This window comes from Eptesicus fuscus, chromosome 15, assembly GCF_027574615.1.
Source record: "Eptesicus fuscus isolate TK198812 chromosome 15, DD_ASM_mEF_20220401, whole genome shotgun sequence".
In the NCBI taxonomy this organism is placed as follows: domain Eukaryota; kingdom Metazoa; phylum Chordata; class Mammalia; order Chiroptera; family Vespertilionidae; genus Eptesicus; species Eptesicus fuscus.
In genome coordinates, this window is record NC_072487.1 from 38,112,834 (window position 1) to 38,128,678 (window position 15,845).

At 37.8% G+C, this 15,845-nt stretch overlaps 1 protein-coding gene across 1 annotated transcript in view; it reads right to left on the reverse strand.

The window, feature by feature from the left end:
• The window catches only part of ALDH1A1 (aldehyde dehydrogenase 1 family member A1), a 65,129-nt gene that overhangs the window by 25,060 nt on the left and 24,224 nt on the right, over positions 1–15,845 (reverse strand). Inside the window, exon 3 of the mRNA XM_008142074.3 lies at positions 5,494–5,598. Within this exon, the coding sequence (XP_008140296.1) occupies positions 5,494–5,598 (105 nt within the window). The remainder of the gene's footprint in view (positions 1–5,493; positions 5,599–15,845) is intronic.

Consider the following 15,845-nt stretch of genomic DNA (forward strand, 5'->3'; position numbering starts at 1 on the left):
CCCACAATTAAATTAAACTCATTCAAAGATGACATTACCCCCTTGAGAGGCATGGACTTCAAATTAATATCTCCTGCCTTAGGTTATATTCAATTAAGAAACCTAAACTTATAAGCCTGCAAATTAAAATAAAAACCAATAAACTATTTTTGCAGTATTTGTCGCCACACTAAGATGATTTGGGGTGAGAGGGAAATTTCAGAAGTGTAATCTGGTCTGATTAAGATGATATTTACAGAGTACAAGCAAACATTCTTTCACTTATAATACATCATACAGTTGTATATCTCACTGTCTAACCTGAGAGAATGATGAGTATATATAATAAAATATATGCATTACTACTTTCCCTTCCTGAGAAACATATATACCGTCAATTTTAGGTATTCAGTTCATCACAATGATTGCTTATATCTGGACACTGTTTTATGCCATAGACTCTAACCTTTTCCAAGTTATATTTGGAGGGCACTGTTGAAAAAATAAAAAAGGAAACCACAAGAACCTGAAATTGCCAGCATGATATGTGGATACCACAGCTTATAAAATATATGCTGTGATATGTTTAAACAGGTTTCTGTGACACAGCTTTCATTTAGACCCTTCTGCTCAGTGTTCTGCCATCAGCCTTGGCCAAATACGGTTCATTGTAGACATTCTGGCCTCTCAGAGGGATATGGAAAAATCTTGCTTTAAGACAAGTAACTCTGCCATAAGGAAAATACATCCCTGGAGAATGCCGCAATAAATAAGGATGTTCTTTTGGTCATGTTCTTTGAATCATGCTCTACTTTTCTCACATCTTATATTTTATCTTGTGGGAACAGAAATAAAATAATGGTAGTTAACATATCGTGTTGAAACAAAACAACCCATACATGTGAACACTGGTTCCTCATATATTAGCTATGTAAGCTTTGAGTCATCCATCCATCCTCCATCCATCCATCCATCCATCCATCCAATCTTATAAAGATCTGCTAAATTCTCTAATCTGTAGCATTCTTATCATCAGGCTGCTAATTACATACTGAGGTAAAGAGATTGCTGTTTTGAAAATTTCAACAGACTGGGAGAAATATACAACAAAATAAGCACTGCAATATATTGCAAAATGTAAAAAATATTCTGAAGTGAAAGGTATTGTGATGTGACTTTTCTAAGCTTTAGTTTTCTTATCTTTGAAATAGGGATGTTACCTCACAGAGTTGTTTTGAAGATTGACTAAGGTAACACTTGAATCACATTTTCTATGTAACACACATTATGTTAACAGTTCATTAAATGGAAGCAATTGCTATTGTAGTTGTAGCAGTCAAAACAACCTTAAAAGAACTCTCAGCAGTTGTAATACATTTTAATCCTTCCTTTCAGTTTTCACCGCTCTGCATTATTTTAGGCCATTATTATCTCATATTGTTGCTAGCCTTCACAAATCCATTCATTCTCTTCTCTCCCCATATGGCCTTGCCAGTTTCTACCAGGCTAATCTTCTGCAAATATTTTTATCTTATCACCTTCCCTTTCACATATTTGCAACTTCCCCTCTTTTGCCTATAATGCTAAGGCCAAACCCAATATTTTGGGCCCCACCTCACGTACTCAAACCTCCGTTTACATTTTTTTCTACTCTATCTGGCCCAACTCTTCACCTTCGCTTTTGCAATTCTTGCCTAGAACATTCTACCAGCATACCCCTTTTACTTTCAAAGTCCCATGTATTCTTTAAGACCCAGCTGAAATATCACAACCTACTTAAACCCTTGCCAGACTAATCCAGCTTGATAGTTAACCCATTGGACGCCATAAGCGTCTATAGACGCAAGTGGACCTTCCCCACACACCACGCGCATCTGTAGCCGCACACCTCGCATATCAATCTGGTCGCCCAATTTAAAAATCAGACTTGTTAGTGACATCTCTGGGTTTGTAAAGAAAATTATGGTAACTAAATTCGTAAATATCCCAGCGCATATGGAAGAACTGGGAATGGTTTCCATGTGGTACATGTGGCAGTTAGCTGGTTAAGAGCCTCCTGGGCTCTAGGCACAATGCTAAATGCGTTATCAGCTCACAATTACTGCTATAGTTAAGCATCATAGACCCTGTTTTACAAGACAGGAAACACAGCATGAAATCCATCTTACAAAATGTGATCCTATCTCTGACTCCTAAATCCAGTTTTATAGCTGTGCAAGGCTATGCTGATAATGATCTCTTTTTGCAGTGAATATATATATTTCTGTCTCTATTATAAGCTATAACACATTCCTTACTGTTCCATGCCTACAACCAGCAGTTAATAAATGTTTAATAATTTGTTATTTATTTTATAAACTCACTTTGTTACATTGATTTTTATAAAGATGCTCCTTATATAAATAGTTTGCTTATATTGACATGTAAATAATAAATCATATCTTAATTGATTTAATTAAGTATTCATTTTTTAAATGCCAGGACTAGCATTTGTTGTATTTTTATTCGAGGGCTAACATTTTCCAAGGTCATATTTTTTTAATTAAGCAGAACACAATTTGGTACATGAAAGTCAAATTTGCTACCATTTTTACTGCATAGGGTTTAAAATGTTCCTTTTTAGAGCTAAGGAACCCAAGCTCAATGTGTAAACATAATGCAAATGATGATGAAATATCAAATGCCTTGTAAACATAGTTACAGAAGGATGAAACTCTCAGACTGTGTATTTCTATACTGAATTCATTCAGATTTGGAGAAAAGAGTTACCCGATCAGTTTCACTTTTACACCTGTCATCACACTTACTTTAATGGACATTTACTTTTATCCCAGCAATTATTGGTCACGTCACGCTTTAGTATTAAACGCGGTTTTCAGTATTAGTCAATGTAGCCTAAAAGAGCCACTGAAGGGAAAAGAAAACAGTTCCCACCCACATCTGTGCTTTGCTTTGTAACCTCCATTTGTTCTTGCCCCTCCTCCTTTCTTTAGAATACCACTGAAAGGCAGTATATAGTCCATTGTTAATTCCATCCTACTCATCAATTAAATCCTTAAACCTTCTTGGCTCATTATCTGAAGAGTCAGTTCCAGTATATTAGGTTTACTCTGAATATGTAATTTAGCAGATTTCTACCTTTGGCTAAGCAATGTTAGGAGTTACTATACATTTTTTTTTATCACCAAAATTGTGAAGACAGCAATAATTACTTAAAAACAAATGTTAGTAGATCATTCTAAGAGAATGCGATGACAAGCGTGCTGGATGTTAAGCGAACAGTTGCCAACCATGAGCATTTTATATCATAAACAATTTAACTTGAGTGCCAAGTATCCAGCCAACATGATCAGCATTACGGCCCCATTTGAAGCTTCGCTGGAGGCGAATGAGTGTCCTTGATCTACACTTTTCTGCTCTCCTATGAGTAGGACTAGTTGTCAATAAATGCAAAGCAAATAAATGACAAATATTTCTGAAGTTTCGGGTATGATCATCAGCTCACCCTCACTGCACTTGGGGAAGGAAGTAAATTCCACCAACAATGCCAAGAAGACCTCAGATTGCCTGATGAGATCTCCACTGGCACTCCAGGCTCAGATCTGTTTTACTGGTGAAACTAAACCTGAAAGCCACTAAGTAGCAAAGCGAAATGTCCTGGCCCTAGAGCTAAAGCATCAAGATTTTTTTATTTTGTTACTTGCAACCTGCAAACAGCTCTGCCGTCTCCCTCCTGGGTGGCATTTGTACCTCTAGAGAGAAAGAGTAGGCAGCTGTCAGGGGCTCAGCTGTGCCCTCACCTAGACTTTTATTACTTTTATCACCTCCCCAGTGTTGACAGAGCCACTCAAGCCACGAGGTAGACATTTGAGGTAATGCAGTTCTGTGCACATCTCTGGAAGTCTCTGATAAAAACTATTCTTCTTTATTGAATGCGAAGAATAATTTCTTTTTTTCTGATTTCTGGGAATGGCTCACAGGACACAGACTTATGGGTCTACTAAGAATATGTCACCGGGCGTCATCAGAATGCCTGTGCCTGAGTTTGGTCTTATAACATTTCTTAGAGGGGCAAAGCGATTATCACAGAAGTTTCCAATCATCAATTTTCTTACCTGTCAATGTCCATGCACCTTATTAAATGTGAACACTTGAGAGGAGATACAACGTGTTGTTTAATACCTTAGATCAGGTTCTTAAAGTGTATTCCCCCCACCCTGACCCCAACCAGCAACATCGGCATCACCTGAGAAATGATCAGAAATACCAAGGCTCAGGACAGCAACCTCTCCATTTTACCCAAAAAGGAACAGAAGCTCAAACAAGGTAAATATGAAAGTGGAACTTCTTACTACAGAAGATGATTTAAACTAGGTCCTGAGGACTGCACTGCGTGGCACAGAGGCAGCGAACACTATGTAATATCCGGGGGATGGTACTGAACATGATGAAGTTGAAACTCTTAGGTTAAAGGGGGTGGGGTGAACGGGTGGGTGGGATGGAAGCCAGAAACAAGGGTTTGTTTCCACCCCCCACCAGAGACAGTGAAAAGCCCTTGAAGAATTTATGCATGGATAACTCCAGCATATAGTTAAAGTGAACTCTGAAAGCAGCTGACATGTGTCTCCATTCTATTCTGCTTCTACTTCTTAAGCTGTTGACCCCTCTGACTAAACTCTGCACTCTTGCCCCTAGAGGCATGGGTCTTAACTTGTACTGCGAATACTGCAACCTGAATCCAGGGCCCTCCCTAAATTCAGGGGAGCCCCTCGGGTCTATCGCTATCTTGGAATAGGTCTGCAAGATTTAATGCCATGAAATTAGTGACCTCATTGATTGGGAAGAAGGAAATGACAGAATGAAGACTCCACAGGAACATGTCATGAATGCTATTATCCTGGGGTTTTGCTGACTACATCTCCCAGTGGTCTTTTCATGCAGCAACAAAACATTTTTACCATTTTATATCTCACATGACAAATATTTAAATCCTGACCACATCTGGACAAGGCAAGACCAGAAAATCATTTTTCTTTTTTCTTCTACTTATTTCATTTTTTTACAATATACAAAATAAATCTCAGAAAATCATTTCAAATTAGGCTGCGAACACATACACTTTTTAAGGTACGTGTTCAGATAAAAAAAATCTGAAGGCTTTTACTCTCTGCACTCCCCAGGCTATTTAATCTACCCTGTGTAATTATTTGTAATAATTACAAGGTAAGGCAGTAGCCTTGCCAGTCACAAGTTCTGGGATCAAAGGACAGCATGTGAATGCTGATTTCATCATTTATGAACAATGTCCCCTTGAGTAATTTATTCAACCTTTATATTCTGCTATTACATCATCATTTGTAAACGTGACTAAAAAGAGTACCTTCCCAGAGACGGCCCCAGAAACCATATTTTCATGACATGTCTACTTGAACTTGAAATGGTCCTTGTGGCTCATGATGGTGAGAAACAAGCAAAAAATCTGGCATAAAATGAAACTAGTTTTAGGAAACTCACCTGATCTCCTTCTTCTACCTCACAGAGTTTCTCCTCCGTTGCAGGATTAAAGACAGGAAATTTCTTGCCACTCACTGAATTATGCCATTCATTGTTTATGAAGATCTGTAGAGAGGAAGAGAAAATAGACAAACAGGCATTTAAATATGGAGCAAATTTGATTTTTTAAAATTAAATATATTTTTTATTGATTTCAGAGAAGGGAGAGGGAGAGAGAGAAATATCAATGATGACAGAGCTGATCAGCTGCCTCCTGTATGGGCCCCACTGAGAGGATTGAGCCCACAACCGGCATGTGCCCTGACCAGAATCCAACCATGATCTCCTGGTTCATATGTTGATGCTCAACCACTGAGCACACCAGCTGGGCTTAAACTCAGTATTCTTGAATAAATAACTTAAAACTGAATTAAAGAACCTACAAGCCAATAACTACACATTACTGAGACCTATAATAGTCCATACATGGGTGCACTATGATATTTGTGCACCCATGTAAAATAAATAAACAAGGGGAAGGAGAAGCATTCTTATTTGCCTGAAAGCCAGTAAGTAGCAAAGCGAATTATATTGTTGACATCAATATAATTATTCATATGACAAAACAGCATCAATCTATGTATTTGGAGGAGTTCAAAAGCATTGTAGTGTTAGCCCTGGAATTGACAAGAAAATGATGTAAGCATAAATACATAAAGGGGATGGGGATGAAAAGCAGTTCAGATGAACAGACTAGATGTGCAAAGACACATCTGGAGGTACAGGAAAGATAGATGTATCGAGAAAATTCTTGTTTCTCTGGTAGGGATATGGAATACAGATGAGGACGATGAAATTCCTATTATCCTTCATAAAGAAAAAAAAGACATTGGCATGTTATTTCAACTTGAAGCGAAATAAATTTAGATTAAAATACTGACTTGCCCAACGTCTTTTAGAATGAATCAGCATTCTAGCTATCAGACACCCATTTTATAGAATCCTGTAATTACTCTTAAAGCGTATTTTCTTTTATACATCTCTAGCCCTTACCTTTGTATTGTTTTTCCCCAAGGGATGGCTGGGAAAGACCTTAATCAAAGTGTCCCAAATTCAGCTCACAGTCATCTCTAGCTTTATGCTGCTCTTAACTCAAATTTAAGCTCTAAAATGTGCTCAAGTACAGTCTCTTTCTCTCTGTTTCTTTCTCTCTCTCTCTCTCTCTCTCTCTCTCTCTCTCTCTCTCTCTCTCTCTCTCCCTCTCCCTCTCCCTCTCCCTCTCCATCTCCCTCTCCCTCTCCCTTCCTCTCCCTCTCCCTCTCTCTCTCTCACATACACACACACACACTTTCCCTCTCCTGTTAATAAGAAACACAATTCCTAGTCATCCTTTTGGATGACTTTGTTCTATACTATCATAAAGAAACATACTTGTTTTCCCTGCCCCCCCCCCCACTTCTGCCTAACTGAAATTTAACTTAATTTTCACCCTGTTGTCATAATCTTCTTATATCAGCCTAGTTCAGATTTTGTCCCCTCCTCAGAACATTTAAGTAGTTCTTGTTCACAAATTCCTTAGCATGATAACAAGGTGGCTTATGACCTCACTTTTCCAAACTTTTGTCCTATTATTTCCACAGTTTACCTTTGTTTCAGCCTCATTCTGCTATCTCAGGTACCATGCCCTTCGGCTTCACACACCTTTTATGCATGCTGTTTCTCAGATGGAGTTTTACTCTTTTCTTGTACACATACTTCAACTTGTCCTTAAAATGTAATCAACTCATGAAGATTTTACTAGTAGTTCCACTTGGATTTAACCTTTTTCCCTCTAACATAGTGTTTTAGTATCCTATTAATTTACTTATTATGTTCTGCTTTGTATTAAAGTTAGAATCTATGTATCAGCTCACCTAATTCCAAACAAAAAACTAAAGACATCATGGTACTTGCCTAGATTTTTTAGCCAGTCTGCAAAATTTGCATCAGATTCATTCCTAGATTTTTAATTCTCCTTACTTCTACCCTAAAGATAATATGACCTCTTTAGACTTTATAGCTTTTAAATTAAGAGAGCACAAGTCTCACCCTGTCAGAGACATACCCAGAATTCCATCCTTCCACTGTATAATTTCACGAAAAAAAAACAAATAAAAACGAGATATAGAATTAATTATATTTTGTTAGGCCTGTGGTGTGAATACTTACAAAAACTTTAATATCATCTCTTGTGACCAAATTTAGATGTTTTGCAGCTTGAGCTCTTAAGCTACTCACAGAGTATAACTTGGCCTTTTTGGGCTCTGAAACTGCCTGCAGTCAGATCCCAGCCACCAACCCAGGGCTCCCTCCAACCCCCCATGCCTTTACTGATTGTACTGTTTGATAAATTGTAGTCCTTGCTTCATTGTTAAATAATACTCCCTGTACTGTAATTGTGTGATCAAAGAGAGCTCTTTTCTATAGGCCTGGGCCAAAACTAGGACTTGATAAATGCTTAATCATATATTACCCATTGTTCTCACCTCACAACTTCACTTGCTAGATCACTGAGTCATTGAAAATCCAGTTGCCCCCACCAATCAGAAAGCACATGATGGAAGTTTATGATCTTATTCGCCCAGCAACCCATCTCTTTGATCATCAGCTCCTTGCAACTTTTGCCTTTGTAATCCCTGTCCTATCCCCTCCATTTTGGAACATTTTCTTGGTTCATACCAAGGGCTCTGTTTCCCAGTTTGCAAATTGTTACCTGAATAAATTCTCTGTACCTTTCTTCAAAAAGATATCTCTAGCCCTAGCCGGTTTGGGTCAGTAGATAGAACGTCAGCCTGTGGACTGAAGGGTCTCGGGTTCGATTCCAGTCAAGGGTACATGCCAGGGTTGTGGGCTCGATCCCCAGCAGGAGGTGTGCAGGAGGCAGCCAATAAATGATTCTCTCATCACTGATGTTTCTCTCTCTTTTTCCCTCTCCCTTCCTCTCTGAAATCAATAAAAGTACACATTTTTTTTTTTTAAAGATATCTCCAGCCCAGCCGGTGTTGCTCAGTGGTTGAGCATCATGGTTGGATTCCTGGTCAAGGCACATGCCTGGGTTGTGGCTCTATCCCCAATAGGGGGCATGCAGGAGACAGCTGATCAATGATTCTCTCTCATCATTGATGTTTCTATCTCTCGATCCCTCTCCCTTCCTCTCTGAAATCAATAAAAATATTAAAGAAAAATGCACTCTCCCTTTAAAAAAAGATATCGCCAGATATTGGTTTACAGATGAAACTTTGCAACTCTTACTTGATTCCCATTAGGTATGTGATAATTTGAAGTTTCAAGTTCTCAATAATACATCTCTTGATGTAGTATAGCTTATTTTACTGTTGTATCTAAGCTGTATCTGAAAATCCCAGTTCAAATGAAAGGCAGTGAATGTTTTATAAATGAGAATTAACCTAAAATAAGAACACAAGTTTATCTAGCAGCCTCAGGCAACTAATGAAACCAGACAAAGATGACCCCAAATTACCGGCAACTGCTCTGCATTATTCATTTTTAACCTTTTATATAGGAGGACACTGTGAACTCAACTTTTGTTTGAATTTGTGTTTATATTCACATAATCCAAATGGTCACTTTTTTTTTTTCTTCAGAAAAGTGTTTGTTAAGTACTGAGTAAGCACCTGTCTCATTATTTGGAAGGTACGAGGGGAAAATAAGAGATGAGTGAGACAGGACCCCTGCTCTCAAGGGGCTCATGATTTATGAAGAGAGTGCATTTATATCAAGATCAGCTGGTAAAGAATTGAAGGTTGTGCAATAAAATCACCAAAGCAGTGCTTTAGTTAATAAATTGCAGAGCGGAACCCTGGGAAGAGAGGGATGTGGGCTAGAAGAATGCATCCTTGAGGGATAGGATTGGATTGGTGGAAAAAGAAAAACAATGAGCAGAGGGAGGGAATGCTGTTGAGATATTTGTGACAGTGAGGAGATTAGCCTGGAACAGAGAGCTCCAGTGGAAACAAGTCAGAGATAAGTTCTGACAATGAAAATGAGGCCAGTTTGGGTGGATCTTGATCTCCAAAGTGAGAATTTGAACTCTATTCTGGATAGAATAAAGGAGTGACAGGATCAAATAGTGATTTTAGGAAAACTGATTTTAATGTCCCCAAGTGGATTTAAAGTAGAGCAACCAGAGTCCAGATATTAGTTGAAACCATTTTGACATTCCAGGCTTGAGGACATGAGGCTTTAGAGTACCAGGACATAGCGCTATAGTCTGAAAATTATGAATTATATACTTTCTCCCCCAAACAGAAGCCTTTCAGCATAACAGCAGAACTCAGCACCAATAATGGCATGATCCGGTTGCTATAAAGATAAAGAATGCATCATCCTTTTCCTTCCTCTGAGCTGTGGAGAATTAATTGGTAGGATCTACCTTAATGATTTTTTTTTGGGGGGAGGGGTAATTTTATTGGCTTTACATTTGACATTTGCTTCCATCTAACTGTGAGACCAAATGTTTTTTTAATAATCCCCCTTCCTGTGGTTTTATAAAATAGTTACAGTAGTCCCACTTATCTGCAGAGGATCATTTCCAAGAACCCCAGTGGAAGCTTAAAACTATGAAGAGTACCAAACCTTATCTATACTATGTTCTTTTCTATACATACATACATACATACATACTCATGATAGTTTTATTTATGTTAAGCATAGTAAGAGATCAGCAACAACAACTAATAGAATAATGATATCAACATACTGTAACAAAATATATGTGAACGTGGCGTTATTAAGTAGAATAAGGGTTACCTGAATACAAGCACTGTGACACTGTAACAGTCGATCTGATAACCTAGTGGGGCCCCTAAGTGACTAACATGTAGGTGAGCATATATCAATGGGTAGAGGGTGTGTACAGTGTGGAGACGCTGGACAAAGGCATGGTTTGGTATTGGGTGGGACAGAGCAGGACTCAGAATGGCATGGAATTTAAAACTTACAAATTGTTTATTTCTGGAATTTTCCATTGAATATTTTTGGATGTGGTTGACAGAGGGTAACTGAAATTGCAAAAAGCAAAACCATGGATAAGGGAAAAGTACTGTATATGGAAAAATGTAGGCTAACAAATACTTATTATAATGATTATGACACCTATTTAGGCCTGTTGAACTGCACTATCATTTCCCTCCCTTTGTTCATTTTCCATTTGTTATTTGCCTTTAGTAAGTTCAGAGGAAATGGAATTAGGCTGTAAAAGTAAAAGAAAAAAAAATTCTTGGGTCCTATTAACCATTATATTAACCATGTTCTAATTATGAATTTTGGAATCAGGATATATGTGAATAATATATATAGATATATAGTAAACCTCAACTGAAAGTTCACAATATTGATTGGAAATTATGTCTATGCATTTGTACTTCAAGTGCTTCTTATATGGGGAAAGAATCAATGACAATGTTGAGGCAACTTAAAAATTGATTTTACTCTTACATTTTTTATATGTCAGATTTTAGGGGATGTATCATATGACATTAGATTTTCAAAAGTGGCTGTTTTCTGAATGCATTTTAGTGTCCAAATCATACTTTAAAAATATTTTCCAAGTAATTGTCTTAATGCGTTTGATATAAAGCTACAATTCTAAATTAATAAGTCCTTTCCTCAAAGTATTTCTGCCTTAGATCAAACTAAATTTGACTAATAGGCAAAACAAAACCCATTAGCCTTATATGTTGAGATAAGATTTTGGAACATGTTAGCTTTAAAGGGGAGAGAGACCCTGACTCCCTCCAACAGATATTCGGGATGTCCTATATTCACAGTATCTCTGTTTCTTTTGGTTGAATTTATTGGGTTGACATTAGTAAAATCATATAGATTTTAGGTGTTCAATTCTATAATACATCATCTGTACATTGTACTGTATGTTCACCACCCAAGTCAAGTCTCCTTCTGTCACCATTTATCTCCCCTTTACCCTCTCCTACCTCCTTTCCCTCTGATAATCACCATGCTTTTATCTGGATCTATGATTTTTACTTTTTTTATTTTTCACTTAACCCCTCCACTTTTCCCACCTAGCCCTGCAAGTCACAGCATCTCTGATTGTGAGGGGCTGGAACCAAGCCAGTGGCTCTAGATACTATAAGAGAAATCAGTGCTTTCTTGGTGGCAGAGAGATTTAACAGATCACATGTTAAATACCCAAAGTGTTTCTTTTAAGAAATAACAAGGGTGAGAAAGGTGATGTGATTCCCCTTTTTATGTCACCTGTGAAAATATCCAAACCTGAGAGCCCCAGTCACAGTGTGTGGAGTTGTTGTAAATGGGTTTTGTAAATGTGTAAACCTTTTCTCAGCTTTAGGCACCAACCCCCCAAAAATAACAAAACACAAAACTTTGGGGGGGGGGGGCAGAAAGAATGAGATGCAGGTTGAATAATAAAAGAGACTGAACAAAAGTCAGGTGGGGATGTTAAATATTTAAAAGAATCAAAGCTTCAAAGCTAGATCTCTGGCAACTACTTTCAATCCAAACCCTGAGGCAGCAAAGCAAAATGTTGAGACTCAGAGTAAAAAAATCTAAAAGGAAATTAAAGAGGAAATAACAGATGGGAGGAAAATATTCAACTGCAGTAAAAGGAATGAAAACAAAACAAGAAAGTGACCAAAACAGAAGTAGGAGAAATACAAATTTCCTTTGATTTCTGTTTTATATTATAACCTGACTTCAGTGACATAAGCGTACACTCTTATTTTCTTGTTTGAAAAACCTCTTCAGCCTTTTCAATGCAGGGGAAAAGAAAAGCATTTCTGTTTTGAGCCACATCTTCACCATGTCCCACAAATGACAAAAATCCTTGTCAACAATTTCTGTACATCATATGTTCTCTGTATTAAAGAGGTAAAATATAGAAGCACCAGAAAGTTCTGTACATATTTAATATTTAGCAATATCAAGACCCAATAATGCAATACTTACATATAGGCCTTCTTCCTGCTAAGGAAAATGCAAAATGTAGAGCCTAATTCAGTTGTTTGTTATTTATATCCCTTTGACTTCTAAGAAAGTATTGGGAGAGTATTGCAAATAGTAAGATAATGGGACCTAGGGTGGGAAGTACTTTGTTCAGGCAAAGTTTCAAGATCTGTGATAATTGTGCAGATTCCCAGCAAACAAATTTCCTTTAGCAAGTCTAACATTACAATAAAGGAACCAGGTAGACATATAATATAAAAATTAAAATAGCAAAATTCAGTCGATGTAATCAATGCCTCTATTTGTGGGACTTTAAATATGCACACGCACACACATGCACACACACATGCTCTTTTCTAATTTGCTTATTAGCAGTGGATTTTAATAAAATATTTAAATATAAAGCAATCATTAGTCATGTTCTTTTGAACTTAGCTTTGTCTGTTGCCACTGACATCTGGTACATGTGTAATGTATCTAGCTGCAATTATAATAGCATCATGAAAACCCAAACCAACACCACCATCACCCAAGCCAGACAATTGCTATTTAGAAACAACTGTGTCATCATTTTATCAATACCTGTATTCTCATGAGATTTCCTCATGCCGGTGTGTGTTATATCAGCCCTGAGTGTGAGTGAGGTTCTGACAGAAACAGGAAGTCAGGTCTGCAAGGAACTATATGGTGGTCACTGTAGATAAAGTTATAAAGTTCACCCAAAACTTTTATTAGACTGTTCTTGCTGGTCAACAGACCTAGCTTGAGTAGCAACAGCAAAACCTGGAAGTCTGTTAGAAATGCAGAATCTCATAAGTATCTCAGGCCTACGGAATCAATCTGCATTTCAACAAGATCCCTAAGTGATTCACTGGCACATTCAAATACAAGAAGTACTACTCTAGAGTAACTTCTCTCTATTGGTCCACCTGTGTGGGGGTGTACCACTCAAGTCATCCCTCTCCGTAATCATCCAAATTTCAGTTCTCTCAATCAGAGTAAAGAAGGCACTGGTTAGAGACAATCCAGTGAGATACAATACTGTTTTTAGTGTCCAGGGGAAATAAAATCATGTGGGAACGTATTCAATCTGAAATGAGAAGATTCAGAATTCAGCTTATTATTCTGTCTTTGCCACTTACGAGCTGTGTGACCTTTAGCAAATCACTTAAGCTCTCTGAGCTCAGGTACCTAAGCTTTAAAATGGGAGACTAGTAACATCTTCTCTAGCTCCTTTCCAGTGATTGCCGTATTTTCTGGCGTATAAGACGACTGGGCGATAGAAGATTTTCCTGGGTTAAAAAGTCGTCTTATACGCCGGAAAATATGGTAATCATGAACCTCAAATGAGATCAATAGATAGAAGCAGTTTTGAACTGTGCCTAGAAATTCAAGTATTCATTCCACTTATATTGGGAACGGAATAATTCTGGAATTCTAGGAATCATCTTGGAAAGAAGAGGGTTAAAAAGAGCCTGACTAAGTAGCTAATGAGTGCTGGGCACTTTCCACAAATTACCTCCCTTAATTCTCACAGCCACTTTCCAAGGCAGTCATCATTATTCCCAACGTGCAGACAGGCCAACAGAAACTCAGAGAGATTAGAAGCCTGGCCAACGTCATATCATAAACAAGTGGAAGAGCTGGAAATCGAAGCTGAGTTTATCTTGTTAAGCCACTACACCTTGCAGCCATCCAGCTATTTGTTCAACTGCTTCCAAATAGAAAGCAAACAAAATATTGCTTCAGTCAGAAGCAAGTTAAAAGGAGTTCTCAAATGAAAACAGGGCCACCGCACAATCAGCTTTGTCTTGAACATAAGTCCTGTCCTGTTTTAAGCACTCTCCAGTGGTTTCCCTTAAATAAAATCCACCAGGCAATCGGGCCACAGCCTCTGTCTCATCTCATCCATTCTCTCCTTTCCTCATTTTACTCTGCCACATTAGCCTTTTGATCGTTCTTTGAACAGACCAAGCTCCTCTTCACGGGATCTTTGCCTGCGCTGTTAGCTCTAGATCTTCGTTTCCCCTCGCCCTCCAGAGCCACCTTATCCTCTGCATCCCTCAGGTTCACCTTACCAGTAACTGTTCTTTCCTTTAAAAGACCTTCTCTAAAACCTCATCGAAAAGAAGCTTTTCCTCACATTCTCTCAGCTTCTTATATTCTTCTTTTTAACATTTATCATTTGTGATTAAATTATTCACTTGTTTATTTTTTTCCTTATAACACACCACACACCCTCCAAGAATATAAGCTCCATGAGGCAAGATCGCATTAGTCTTCTTGTACCATAAGACTTAACACAAAGCAGTCATTCAATGATGTTAAATAAAGGAAAGGGAAAATGGGAGAAATGAGCGAAGTGGACGGGTATTTAAACATGTATGTGCCTGAATTTCTTTGTTATAAGAATTTATAAGGAGATAATGATGCCTAGCTTTATAATATTCAATGATTCATAACTTTTCTCTATTAAAAATATATCTTTTGGATGAAAGCTCCAGTTTCAAAAACTTCAAATGGATTTAACATTATTTGGCATATTTTGGGAAAGAAAACATTTATTTCTTCCCCCTGGTGGACTGAGAAAATTGTTTAGAATATTTTGGGAAAGAAAACATTTATTCCTTCCTCCTGGGAACAGATGAGCAGCAACTGGAGAGACTCATGGTCATGTCCCCTTTAGTAATTGGGGATGAACAAGTGAAGAACAGAACAGGATTCCAACACCTCCATGCCCAAAGCAGTGACACTGATCTTAGAGAAGTCACTTGGTGTGAGGGCTCAGGCTATTAGCATTCAACGTTTAGTTTTGATTCCTGAAATCCTGGATAAATGCTTGGAACTTTGCTCCAATGAGATCCTTGTCCGGTGGGGCATGACTGTGCAAGAAAGAGTGACAAAGAGTAAAAAGACTAGAAGAGAATGAGAAACAGCTCTAGGAAAGGCTGAGTAAAAGAAAATTCTAGAGAACTGGAAAAAAGTCAGAAAAATAAATAGGATGAGGGTAGCTAATGTTAATCAGTCACTTTCCCTGTGCTAGGTCTTATTTCAAGTGGTTTATGTGCATTAAACTCATTTAATGCTTTCATCCACCTTAGGAAAGTGGTACCTTTATTATTCCCATTTTACATACAAAGAAACCAAGGCAGAGAGAGGTAATGTAGTTTGCCCAGTGATCACATAACTTTCAAAGCAGGTCTTCATTTAAAAGCTCAATAAAACGGGTGAGCTGGCAGACGTATGATTCATTTAGAGTTGGAACGGGGATAAATGAGGATAGAGATGGGATCCGAGTTTACGTGGATTTATAATGATGTTATTGAGGTTTTAAATTCTAAAAAGACCTTTGTATCATTTTAGAAAGTTATTCTTAACTCGGATCTCTG